At 40.7% G+C, this 13,172-nt stretch overlaps 1 protein-coding gene across 1 annotated transcript in view; it reads left to right on the top strand.

The window, feature by feature from the left end:
* Window positions 1–12,665, top strand: part of EFCAB7 (EF-hand calcium binding domain 7) — a 38,265-nt gene extending 25,600 nt beyond the window's left edge. Inside the window, exons 11-14 of the mRNA XM_048862133.2 lie at window positions 1,953–2,101; window positions 4,890–5,099; window positions 9,038–9,145; window positions 10,679–12,665. Of these exons, the coding sequence (XP_048718090.2) occupies window positions 1,953–2,101; window positions 4,890–5,099; window positions 9,038–9,145; window positions 10,679–10,753 (542 nt within the window). The 3' untranslated portion in view covers window positions 10,754–12,665. The remainder of the gene's footprint in view (window positions 1–1,952; window positions 2,102–4,889; window positions 5,100–9,037; window positions 9,146–10,678) is intronic.
* The last annotated feature ends 507 nt before the right edge of the window (window positions 12,666–13,172 follow it).

Here is a 13,172-nt window from a genome sequence, read left to right as displayed (position 1 = left end):
AATGTTGAACTTTTGGTGAGAAGTTACCTACATTCATATACAACATTATTCTTAATATAGATTCATGCATAGATATATATATGTACACTAATTACTGGGAAGCCCAAAGCAAGATAGTGTGATAAGACACTGTTCCCTTTCCCCATTGTTTTCTATCCACCACCACCTGTCTTCTCTCCGTGTTTTCCTTTCCTCCAGTCTCCTATCACTTTATTCTTCTTCTGTCCTGTTTGCTTGCAGTAATCGTGTTTAATAGTCCATCTATAGAAAAATGCTTCTCATGGCTATTTGTGCATTTCAAGTTTTGTGCGTGAGGGACATGTTCTGAGTAGAGAACTGAGTGCCAAGAACTATAAAGTTCTAATTGTGGATCTTATACTAAATCCACCTGCTGCTGTTACTCTCTGTCACAGTTTACTTGACTGTAAAATAGAGATGGTAATCCCTTCCTACCTCACAGGGTTTTGTAAGGGTCAGTTAATCAATGGTGTGTGAAAAACAGGACATTTAGTGCATATTATTATTGTTTCCACTAAAAAATATCAATTGGAGCAATGCTTCTCAGATGTAGGTATTTTCCACTGGAAATCAATCTTTTAAAACTTCATAAACAGTACATAAAATTGTCCATATTGTCCTTCTCACAGCTGTAAACATGCTTTCTGAGACTTCTGTGCCTGGTGTTAAAAACCTGCCAGATTTTTAGGACTCTAACAGCCATATATTGCCCTTGATCTGTAGGCACAGTTCTAATTAATGTCAGTGAGAGTCCTGCACCTTCTGAGGGCAGTATTTGGCCTTAAACATCAATTGTGGGGGGGGACACCCACATTTTTGTGGCATTGTTTAACACTCAAAATCAGTTATATTTCAAAGCCCTGATGACATACAGCTCTGCCACACAGGGATAAATTCATTAATGATTTTGTGATGCTCAGACACTACAGTGATGGGGCAGCATAAGTGACTAGATAGAAAGAGAGGTCAGAGTTAGTTGACAGTGGTGATTTGGCTACAACCCCCTCTTAACCTATGACACACTGCTTAATTCTGGCCACCACATTTTAAATTTTGCAGGTCCTATTGAATATTTCTATCTAACAGCCCCACAGTGTGTCTGGAACTTTTTCTGAATGATAGAGAGGTCATTCAAATACTGTTCTCCTGTAAATCAGTTTTTCTCCTCCTGTTTCTTTCCCCTAGATTCTGCACCACCTTTTATACCTTTATTTATATTTGTGTGTGTCTATGAGCGAGGAAGTGTCAGTGAACATGGTGGATGGATTACCAGACATTAATCAGTCGAAGGATTCAGATGAATATCATAAATCTTGAGAGCAAAGTTCAAGCAGTTTGTAATAGCATCTCAACCCTGAGATAGATTTATTAAATTGGTAATCCCTTTTTAATAATATACAGTCAAGATTTAACATTGTTATGATGAGAGAACCATTTTTAAAATTCTCTGACATAGGAACGTTTCAATTATATGTTTGCTGACACTAGAGAAGTTGATCTGCCATGTTCTATCAAGAGTGCTCCCAAAGCACTACAGCTCCACTGGACTTTCATTTCCTGTTCCCAGTACTCTCTTTTCGTAAAATCTTACTCCACTGCAGATATTGCCATGGGGGGAAATATCATACAAGCCAGACTCTACATTTTGAGACCACCCCCTCTCTTGGGCCAATGAGTCTGCGGCCTCGGTCATTCCCTAAAATCCTAGGGGAAGCCCTGTAAACAACACACATTTCACTCAAGGGAATCTTTTACCATTTCAGCATCTTATAATGAAATTTGGAGAAGTAGAGGCTGCAAGACTAATGGCCAAATCTTGCAGCCCTCACTTAAGTCAATGGGAGCTTTGCCTAAGGAAGGCCAGGTTGCAGACTGCTTGATTGTATGCCTGAGGAAGAAGTAATTTAAGAGCTACCTTGTTTCCTTTTATACAGAGAATTTTGACACAAAGAAGAATGAGCTAACAAGACAGGGATTTATGGACTTGAATCTCATGGAGGCCAATGACTGTGAAGGGGATCCTAGTGACCTCTGGGTCACTTTACTGTCACTGGGCTACAATAAAGCACTGGAAATGACAGCGGTATGATTGTTGTGTATCAAAAATACACAACTTCCCATATAACTTGTTGCATGTTTAACAGCAACACTGCTTCTGTCCTTCATAAATTGATTTCAGTGGGCCAGCAATTCAGCTCAAAAGGTTTCCACTGTGCATTTCAGGTCTGGCAGTCTATTCCCTGGGCTAGCACTGTTGAGGGGGACAGCGGAGGACGCAGAGATCGGAGCTGCTGCAGTGACAACCCTCAGTGTTTAAAGAGAGAACTAGACTATCTTGCAGAGGCTGGATACCAGTATTTTACAGGGCCAGTTAGAGAAGGGGACTAGGGACCAGGGCCGGCTCCAAGCACCAGCGTTCCAAGCAGATGCTTGGGGTGGCAGTTAGAAAGGGGCGGCAGTGTTTCCATGTTGGTGGCAATTCAGCAGCAGCTCCTGTGTTCTGCCAGCCATGACGGCAAATCAGCAGCAGTTTCTCCCTTTTGCCGGCCGCGGCGGCAGTTTTTTCACTGCTTCGGGCAGCAAAAACTGTAGAGCCGGCCCTGCTAGGGACATACCTGCTGGAGGGCTTGGTGTGACCTGCTGGGGAGAAGGAGTTCAGTTCTCGGTGAGGTGGTGGGTGGGAAGATAGAGGCAGAAAATTGTGGCCTGTCAACGCACCGAAAGGTGCAGGGCTCTCACTGTCCAAGCTCTGAATCTGGTTTCCAACATGGCCTGGCTAACTAGGAAAGAATCCCACCCCTAGTCCAAACCACAAGGGAAGCCAAAAAGCATCTGTGTGTTGCTGTGGAAAGCATCCCTTAAAAACAAATAAATGGCTGCCACTTGTATTCATTCCAAAATTGGCCATGAAGGTGTCAGGTGCAGAATGAGGCATCAAGGATGGAAGCAGGGGATGTGGGAGGGTGTTTGCACTGAGCAGGACAAGGAGAATCTACCCACAGGTGAAAACAATAACAAATACACCTTTCAGGTAATGTGTTTTTACATGGACTCAGAGGTCAAACTCTTCAGACAGGATTAACTAGCTATTTTAGGGTTTTTACTGCTGCCTCTCACCATAGTGTCATAGCAAAGTAATCTGTGTCTATTGTAGGATCAGGAATTCTCTTCCCCATGCACCCATGTGCCAAAGTGGCATTGAGGTTGGTTTTAAAGGCCCACTCTTTCTTACCACTGTGTCAACAGAAGATGTTTTCAAAGGGTAACTCTAACAAAGGATTGGGGAAGAAAAGCAAAGCTAGAAAGACACAAAAAACCCTCCATCAAATATTCAGGAAAGTCCAGTATTTATATCTTGTTCCCAAGAAAAGCTGTTTTTTTACCACCCCGTGATCATTTTCTTTTCTTTGTTTACTTTCTCTTAAACCAAAGCAACTCAGGGCCATGAGACTATGTAATTGCCAAAAAAACCCAATCCCATTCTGTGCACATGAAACAAAAATATACTAACACAAAAACACTGATGTGGTAGTGTTTTGGGATTTGGGAGGCTAGAATTAGCCATTCTCGTATCAATGAGAAGATTTAAAAAATTAGCAAATGATTGTGAGTAATTTCTCACTGGGTTACACTTCACCACTTGTCCTACAAAATATCCCTAACAAAGCTGGAAAGATGTGATGCTCTGTCTTTCTGCAGTTTGGACACTAGAGAGAGCTGTTCTCTAACAAAGAAGGTTCTCTGCCTTGCACAACTGTGGTTTGTGGTTAGAAGCTTTGTTTCCCAAAGGATAAGTACAAACTATATATTGTGTGCTTGAACCGTTTGCTTCAATAGCACATATAATTTAACCCCTCGGTTCCTGAATGACCCTTTCAGCAGCACTTTCAACAGTAACTACAGTAGAACCTCAGAGTTACAAACACCAGAGTTACGAACTGATGAGTCAACCACACACCTCCTCTGGAACCGGAAGAACACAAACAGGCAGCAGCAGAGACCAAAAGAAAAAGCAAAGTACAGTACTGTGTTAAATGTAAACTGCTAAAAAAATAAAGGGAAAGCGGCATTTTTCTTCTGCCTAGTAAAGTTTCAAAGCTGTATTAAGTCAATGTTCAGCTGTAAACTTTTGAAAGAACAACCGTAACGTTTGGGTTCAGAGTTACAAACATTTCAGAGTTGAGAACAATTCCTGAGGTGTTCGTAACTCTGAGGTTCTACTGTATAAAGTAAAAATGGCAGTAAAAATGTGTTGGTGCTAACAGGCAGCAGATCCTGATGGTCATTTGAAAAGCAGATGTACTCTTACTGTACTCCTACTAAAAGTAACAGAAAATCTCATCTCCTTGTTGGCACGCATACTAATCCTAACCAACAAAATGGAAGTGCAAGGAGTGTTTCCTGTCACAAAATTTCAACTATTTTAAATCTGCATGCAAAAAACACTCATTTGAATGGCAAGAGTTTGCCAAAATACTGAAGAGGAAAGGGTTCTTTCTGGTGCTCAAATACCCTAGTACTTCATCTTCGGTGCCTGATGCATGTTGTGATCTGAGAAGATGAATGGTACAGTATATTTGACTGCATCAAGGCTTGCACGATCAGTGATGGCTGTGTGCTGTGTTGATTTATCCTAATCTCTGAATTACCAAGAAAGGTTACAAAGAACAGGAGATCTAGAGTTTTCTAAATCTATTTTTTTATGCCCAATGGTGCACATATATTTGGATAATTCTGCAGCAGAGCATCTGTGAAAACAGAGCTGGGGATAAAAATCCGAGGAAAAATTTCAGCATAAAGTAACAAGAACTAAACAATATGCTGTATTTTTCTTCTATAACAGGCATTACTGTATTTTTCTTCTATAACAGGCATGCCCTTTTGTCATTAACATCTGTGCAGAAAAGTGCAAACCCAGAATTAAAGCCATTTATCTGGAAGCAGGCAGCAGGCAACTTAACAGGGCAATTTGCAAGTCTGTTGTTAACAAAGGAGATGCCAAAGTACTGGATAGCGGTGAAAGTATAATTGTCTATACCTACAAAAGTGATACACGGATCACTTCTGTTATTGAAAATAAGGTATTGTGTGATATTTCTCTTATGCACATTACACAAAATAATTTACATGCTAATGTACATCATTGTTGTTACTCCCTTCTCATTAAGCTTTCTATAGTAACATTTTTTGATCTATAGATTCTGTACCTACTTAATAAAAAAAAGCCCCTTTTTTAAGGGATTGATCCAAAGTCCATTGAAAACAATGGGAGTTTGTCCATCTACTCCAATGGACATTGGATCGGGCCTAAAGAAAACATTCATTTACTAAAGTAATTTTCCCTCTGCTGATACTCACACCTTCTTTTAGAGTAACAGCCGTGTTAGTCTGTATTTGCAAAAAGAAAAGGAATACTTGTGGCACCTTAGAGACTAACCAATTTATTTGAGCATAAGCTTTCGTGAGCTACAGCTCACTTCATCGGCTGCACACCTTCTTGTCGGCAGTTTGAAATGGGCCACACTGATTGCATTGGCCTCGGTAGCACGACAGAAGTTATTTTCCCTCCCTTGGTATTCACCCCTTCTTGTCAGCTGTTGAGAATAGGCCACTTCCACCTTAATTGAATTGGCTCGTTAGCACTGACCCCCCACTTGGTAAGGCAACTCCCATCTTTTCATGTGCTATGATATATATTCTGCTTACTGTATTTTTCACTCCATGCATCTGATGAAGTGGATTTTAGCCCACGAAAACTTATGCCCAAATAAATTTGTTAGTCTCTAAGGTGCCACAAGGACTCCTTGTTATTCATTTACTAAGAAGATTTAGGGTATTTGCATACTGTTTCGTCAGCTGAATTCCTATCTGTATTTACAAAGGCATTGCAATTTTGTAGTGTAAAAGATTAGCAACATTATGTCTTCATGATTAGAACTGATCAGGAATTTTTCAATAAAGAGTTTTTGTCACTGGAAAATGCTGATCAGTTCAAAGCAAAACTGTTCCCAGAAAAGGATCAGTTTCTACAAATTTTGCATTTAGAAAAAATGTTGTATCCTAAGAGTAAACAGTGATATGCACAGATTTTGGTTTTAGGGCCTTATTATGGATGAAGCATTAAACTATTAGCTTTAAAGGTATCTTTTTTCTGTATCCTCCAGCCAGAGTCGGATTAGGGGTTTGGGGGGGTCCTGGGCCAGAGCAAGTGGGAGCCCCACCCCACCCCACCCCTTTCGCCTGCAGTCCCTCCTGCACACACACCCCTGGTGCTCCTGCCGGGAAGCTGGGGTCAGGACTTGGGGACTTCCCCCGCCCACCCGGGACTCCTGCCAGGGAGCAGGGTCAGGGCACGGGGCTTGCCCTACTCCACCCATCTGGCACTCCTGCCTGAGAACAGGATTGGGGCGCAGGGACTTCCCCCGCCCACCTGGCACTCCAGCTGGGGAGCGGGGGCTTCCCCCACTCTCTGGTAGGAGTGCCGGGCAGGCGGCACGGGTCAGGGCATGGGGCCACCCCAATTGGCCAGGGCCCATGACAAGTATAATGGAAATAATGTTTTTAATTATATGCTAGTATAATTAATATGCTAGTAAGTAAGGGATCGATTCTGTCTGGCCCTTCCCAGCAGTGATAGGTGGAGTAAAAGGCCTATCTCCCATCTTTCTGTGGTCTGTGTCAGAGCTTGGCAGATTTTCTGTCCCTGCACACACAGCCACAAAGGGCATAGAGAGTTGGTGGAGCCATGGTTGTTGCCTTCCCATTTATGCCTTAAAATCAACTCTGTTATGAGGTCATAGCCTGAAATTTGAAATAAAAATTTACTAAATATTCTCTGCACCTGTTTCCATGTCCACATGTTATTCGCACATAGTACAGAATACTTTCTCTATGAACCATCTTCATCTCGCTTCCCATGTAGAAATGTAGACACCTCCCAAAGAAAAGATCAGGACATAATAATAATAGTAATAATGAAAAGATAAACACAGAGTGCTGTTTCTGTTTTTACAGCCTCAGGATATTTCAAACATAATTATATTTGCATTCTAATCTACATAGACCTTTTGTAGTGTGAGAATCACAGACAGCACTTCTGCCAATCCTTATCTTTATAGAGTCATAGGTAGCCTTTAAGTAGGAGGAGGAGGCTGCTGTCTGATATAATCGTATTCCTATTCCCTTTCACAATAAGGAGCAGTAATTGTTTGTTAGCATTCTTCTAAGAATCTCTAGCATTTCTCAATGCCCACGTTAAATCCAAATTTATCTAAACATGAGTGAATGACAATACACACTAGCATGTCTTTAATTTAAGTCTTGCTTTCCAGTTTGAAATAGGTTTCAGAGGAACAGCCGTGTTAGTCTGTATTCGCAAAAAGAAAAGGAGTTCTTGTGGCACCTTAGAGACTAACCAATTTATTTGAGCATGAGCTTTCGTGAGCTACACGAAAGCTCATGCTCAAATAAATTGGTTAGTCTCTAAGGTGCCACAAGAACTCCTTTTCAGTTTGAAATAGTTACTTTGATTGTTTTTCTGAGAGCATGTAACATGTTAGATCAGCAATATGGGTCCAGTCTGGGCTATTTTGTATAGCAATAAGTAGCATGTTGAATATACCAGCTCTGCACTGGGCCAGTTGATGATTAGGCCCAACCCATAGGGGCTTTGTAATTTGATTGCTATCCACAGAAAAACTTAAAGTTTCTTCTTATCCATAAGCTTTCCTATGTAGATTTTGACCATCTCTACTCCCCACTGGGACGCAGAGGTTACAGAGGAGGGCAGGAGAGAGAGTTGGAGATGAGGTCTTACAAGTTATGGGTTACCTCTCCCCATTCTCAGGGTGGAGTGGGGAGGGATCTTCAGCCTAGTTGACTAACAACTCCATTCCAGAGTCATTCACTGGAAGTCGGGAGCAGCATGGCCTGTTCAGTCAGACCCAACCACACTGTTGCTCCAGTGTCCAAAAGTCTCTGTGTCCCTGACACGGTGCCTTGACTGTCAGAGGTGGCATTTGGGGTCGTAATCCTCCCCCTGTGGAGTTGGACAGTCACTTAGCCTCTACCCAGAAGTGGGGGCCTGCTCTCCCAGGGTTTGCAAACATTCCTGTCTTTGGAGCTAAGTGGCACCACAGAGCTCCTTGAGGTTCTGTGCGGTGTTTGGGCCATAGCATCCATTTATTAAAAACCAGTTGGACTGACTGTCTCCTGTTTTATTACTGGGTCGTATTTCATTCTCAGAAGTGTGTGCACAGCTTCAGTGAGTGCCATGGACACACACATCAAAGGGCAGGATTTAGCTCATTGTTTAAACTGTTTTATTTACATTAATTTTGTTGAATATTTAAGAATTATTTCATATGAAGGCAAGTTGTATTTTGGAAGAGATTGTTTGTAATGAATCCATGATCTGCAGATAATGAACATAATTACCAAAAATCTGTGTGTGTCTGTCTGTCTCTCTCTCACACACACACACACACACTCCAACTCTCTCTCTGTCTTTGACTTGTATCTTGCTCCTTCAACTCCCAAATCAGTCCTCTATTGCTTGAGCTAGAGATCTCCTGTAGTACATCCAATATCTTGGATATAGGGCTGGCACCAAAGCATAGCATTGTTTACTCATGTATGCCAAACAAGTACATTGTGCACCAAATTCTCTGGTGTGAATTGGTAGAGCTTCAATGAAGTTAGGGCCTGTGCCAGTTTACACTAGCAGAGAATCCAGCACTGTGGGTAAAATTTTCAAAAGCAATTGTGTCGCATAGGAGCTCAGATCCCATTGACTTTTAATCAGACTTGAGGTCCTAAGTGACACAGGCACTTTTGAAAAAGGACTTAGGTCCCAGGTTACTTAGGTGCATTTTAAAATTTTGCCCTACATATTTAAAACTTTCCATCCCATTATAATAGCAATTTCAGATGAAATAACCAGCATCATTAAGTTGTTTTATAAGAAGCAGCCATTTAATCATGAAGACTAATGAGACCTCTAACATTTTTCCACTTACAGTCTGAAAACAAAGTGGTTATTCATGTCAACAATGAGCAGAGTAAGAACTGTGTAAATAACAGGGGACTCAACATTTTTGCTGTTGAAGTGGCACCAAAATCCATGATGGTAATGTTATTATTTCCCTAATTTAAAATCCTAGTAAAAATATCATATGTGACACTTTTAGAGTTTGTTTTTGCAAATCTTTCTGTATTAATACTGAGTATGTGGACATGAAGCAAAAGGAGAAATGTCCATCTACATGAGAAATGTAGTTAAGATGATGGGCCTGATTTGCAAAATTGTGCACCTACCTTGCATGTGCAGGTATTTTCGAGTGCAGATGACCAGATAAATGTATAACTAGCCAGTTTTTGCATGCAAATGTCTGATTCACTTGCCCTTTCACTGTAATTGTACATACTAATTATGAATACCTTTCAGCATTCACTCCTATTTAAAAAGCAAGCCCCTATGTCAATAAAAGAGAGTTGTCATAGCAGATTGGTCACCAATTAATAAATATTGTAAATGCTAATGCAAATCTAACACACTTATTTTCAAAGCAGGAGATGTTTTGCCTGTATGAACCGTCAATTATAATGACTATACTTCTTAAATGATTAGTGTAAATTAAATTATGTTTTATTATGTGTGTTGTTGCAGTAGAGTGATGTATGTTCGTTATACTATTGTTAAAGAGAGACAGTTAACCTAACATCCATATGCTGCAAATGAATAATGTTGTTTATATTATTAGTGACACCTTAGATTATTCAAAATGAAAAACTTAAAAATCCCATTTACTGTAACTAGGCAGTTTCACTTTCAGATTTACTTCTAACACCTGCAGTGGCATGTTTATTTGTTTGCAGTGGCATTATCATCTTAGGTTTCTTTTTAAAAGAAGCAGCTCTTAACTTAAATTTGGCCCAAAATTAAAATGTTTTCTCTTCATCTGATGCATTCCATGATCATGAAGCACAGACTTAATGTGTGCTTTAACTAGTCCCACACAAAAATACGTGTATATGATGTATGTTATGAACAATATAATTTCCAACAGGCAGACTTTTTAAAAAAAATGTAATTTATGGACAGTGCTTAAGCCAATTGGCAATTTGATTGGCTGACTCCCATTCTAGAAGTTGTACTGTTTTTAGTAAAAGTTGAAATAAATATACAAGTTAAAATAACCTACTCTATGTAGTGCAAAAAGTGCAGTGTCTCTCTTTCAAATGCAGCTCATTCAAACGATATTACTCTGTATTTCGTCATTATCCAACCTATGGCCCCAATCCTGGCATGTGCAGGATTGGGGTTATTCTAACACTGCTGCTGCTACCTTTGATCAGATAGAGGAGGCTCCATGCTGCAAGGTGTTTTATTACCTTAATTTTCCACTGGAATCCATGAGAATTGTAGGCTTAGAGCCCCTTGAAGGATTTTACCCATAGTGTAGTTAAATGCAGTAATAATACCTATCATTACACAACTTCAGTTTTGCATCAGCTAACTTTTCCAATATGGGTATTAGAAATGAAATGATTAATGTTTTCTAGATGGCATTTTAAGTAGTAAATGTTCAGTTGGGTAGGAATTAAGGAAAGAATGGTAACTAAAGATAGTTCATTATATTGTCCCTCTTTTTACATGCAGGTTTGTCAGCATGTGATGCCTTTGAAAGAGCAAGAAGAATGGATATATAATTGTGTGCATTCTCTCGTACCTTAAACACCACGTTTAGAAAAAAGTCCACTCTTGGAACTACTAAAACAAGAACTAAATCAGGATTGTCCTGTGATCAATAGATAAATTGATTAATCTTGTCCACTTCAGAACCAAGACTGATACAGATCATTTATTTCAGATCTATGCTTTGCTCCCATGATTTCAGCTATTCAAGCCAATGAATCACAAGGCCTGACTTCAATCCTATCCAGTCCCTCAGATCTGACTGCCAGATATGGCTTTTTGTGACTGCAAAGCCTGCAGCCACAAGCCCCCGCACGCACTCTGCCAATTTGAGGGAATTTGAAATATATATGCTTTCCCTTGTTGGACGGGAAGACAGCCTTAAAAGCATAAATCAGGGTTGAAAGGAATAATCATCTGCAGAAAGAACACACACACTTTTTACATAAAATGAATCATTTATGTTTTGAATGTATCCCAAAGAACCAGCTTGCTATACCCTCTCTCACATCCTTAGCTGGTCCTGGGCATAATGGTAAACAGGAGTCATTGACATGTAGTGGAAGTGCAAGTTATGATTTCTCAGCTGTGCCTCACAAATGCCAAGGCTGGCTCAGCCAGCAGTCTTTCCTATAGCTTTCTGTGCAGTCCTACATATGCAACTGTCTCTCCATCCAACTGCTCTCTCCTTTTGGATATCCCACCACTATCCCAAACTCCTTGTGTCAAAAACTGAGCTTCTCTCTCTCCTCTTTGCCTCATTGGTACCATTGACACCTTCACTCCATCCATGTCATGCCACTTCTAATTTTGATGTCAGTTTTGACTCCTCCTTTATATCCAGGTTTTTCGCATACCCAATTTCTTCTTCCTCTATATCTCTAAAATCTGTCCCTTCCTGTCGCTGACACTGTGTTAAAAATCTGACCAGTTATCTTTTACCCTAATTAATGTAACTTCCACCTCCAGGCTTCTCTCCTCTCTACTCTATCCAGAATCCTGCAACTAAAATCCTCCTCTCTCTTGAGCTAACACTCCGTTGAATCCCTTCACTGGCTTCCACACCTTCCACAGCTGAGACTCCCTGTACTCCACTTTCAGTGCTATGCTTCTCCACTCCTGCCTTTGTCTCTGCTCCGATTCCCAGCTGCACCCCTTCCACACACTCTGCTCAGTTCTTTCTTCTTCGAGCTTCATTTAGTCTCCTACTTCCCACATGGACGTCATGCCTTTTTTTCATGTTCCAGTCTGTGTACGCCTACACTACAAAGACTATACCAACAAAGCGGTGTAGCTGTAGCTATGCCAGTAGAGCCCTGTAGCGTAGATGCAGCTTACTCTAACAGAAGGGATTTTTCTGTCCAAACTCCGCCTCCCCAAATGACGGTAGCTACATCAATGGAAGCACTCTTCTGTCAGCATAGCTGTGTCTACACTGGGGGTTAGGCCCTCTGACAGACTCTCTTTATTATGAAGAACATTTGCTTTCCTAACAGAACAAATGCGTAGTTATTCCTATGCAGTCTCTTTCTGAAAAATTACTAGTGTGCAGAGTGAGCCATACCGGAGGAATGTTGAAAGTTGTATAGAATTATGTAATCATGTGTATTCCTCTCTCACTTTCACCACTTCTACACTCTTGACTTTATTATGCAGCTGGCCAACATAGCTATGTTGAGCTACCTTTTAAGTGTAGGCCAGGCTGTATTTCATATAGCTTCCGCTTTTTTGTGTGCCAGATGCCATCCCTTTGCTCTTTCTTATGCTGCCCTCTTCCCACCCACACCTGATCCTTAGCTGTGTGCGTTGCGTTTAATTGACATGATCAGAAACTTCTTGAGGCAGGTCCTTGTTTTCCGACATGGCTGTAAAACTGGCACCACAATCATCATAATGCGTATTTCCATTTTTGGTGCTGTACGCTTTGCAATTAAAATATGAAGCCTTTTTACATTTGTGACGTCGTTTCTCTACATTTGGTGTGTGTGTGTGTGTGTGTGTGTGTGTGTGTGTGTAAAGCAGATTCCGTGCTACAAATACCCACTTCATTGGATGCATACAGTGGAAAATACAGTAAGAAGATATATATACACAGAGAACATGAAAAAATGGGTGTTGCCATACACACTGTAAAGGGACCAATCAATTAAGGTGGGCTATTATCAGCAGGAGAAAAAAAACTTTTGTAGTGATAATCAGGATGGCCCATTTCAAACAGATGACAAGAAGGTGTGAGTAACAGTAGGGGGGAAATTAGCATGGGGAAATAGTTTTTACTTTGTGTAATGACCCATCCACTCCCAGTCTTTATTTAAGCCTAATTTAATGATGTCCAGTTTGCAAATTAATTCCAATTCTGCAGTTTCTTGTTGGAGTCTGTTTTTGAAGTTTTTTTGTTGGAGAATTGCGACTTTTAGGTCTGAAATTGAGTGACCAGGGAAGTTGAAGTGTTCTCCGA

The sequence above is a fragment of the Caretta caretta genome, chromosome 8 (genome assembly GCF_965140235.1).
Source record: "Caretta caretta isolate rCarCar2 chromosome 8, rCarCar1.hap1, whole genome shotgun sequence".
NCBI classification, from domain to species: domain Eukaryota; kingdom Metazoa; phylum Chordata; order Testudines; family Cheloniidae; genus Caretta; species Caretta caretta.
The sequence above is the reverse complement of the archived record's forward strand: the minus strand, read 5'-3'. Positions and strand labels throughout refer to the sequence as shown.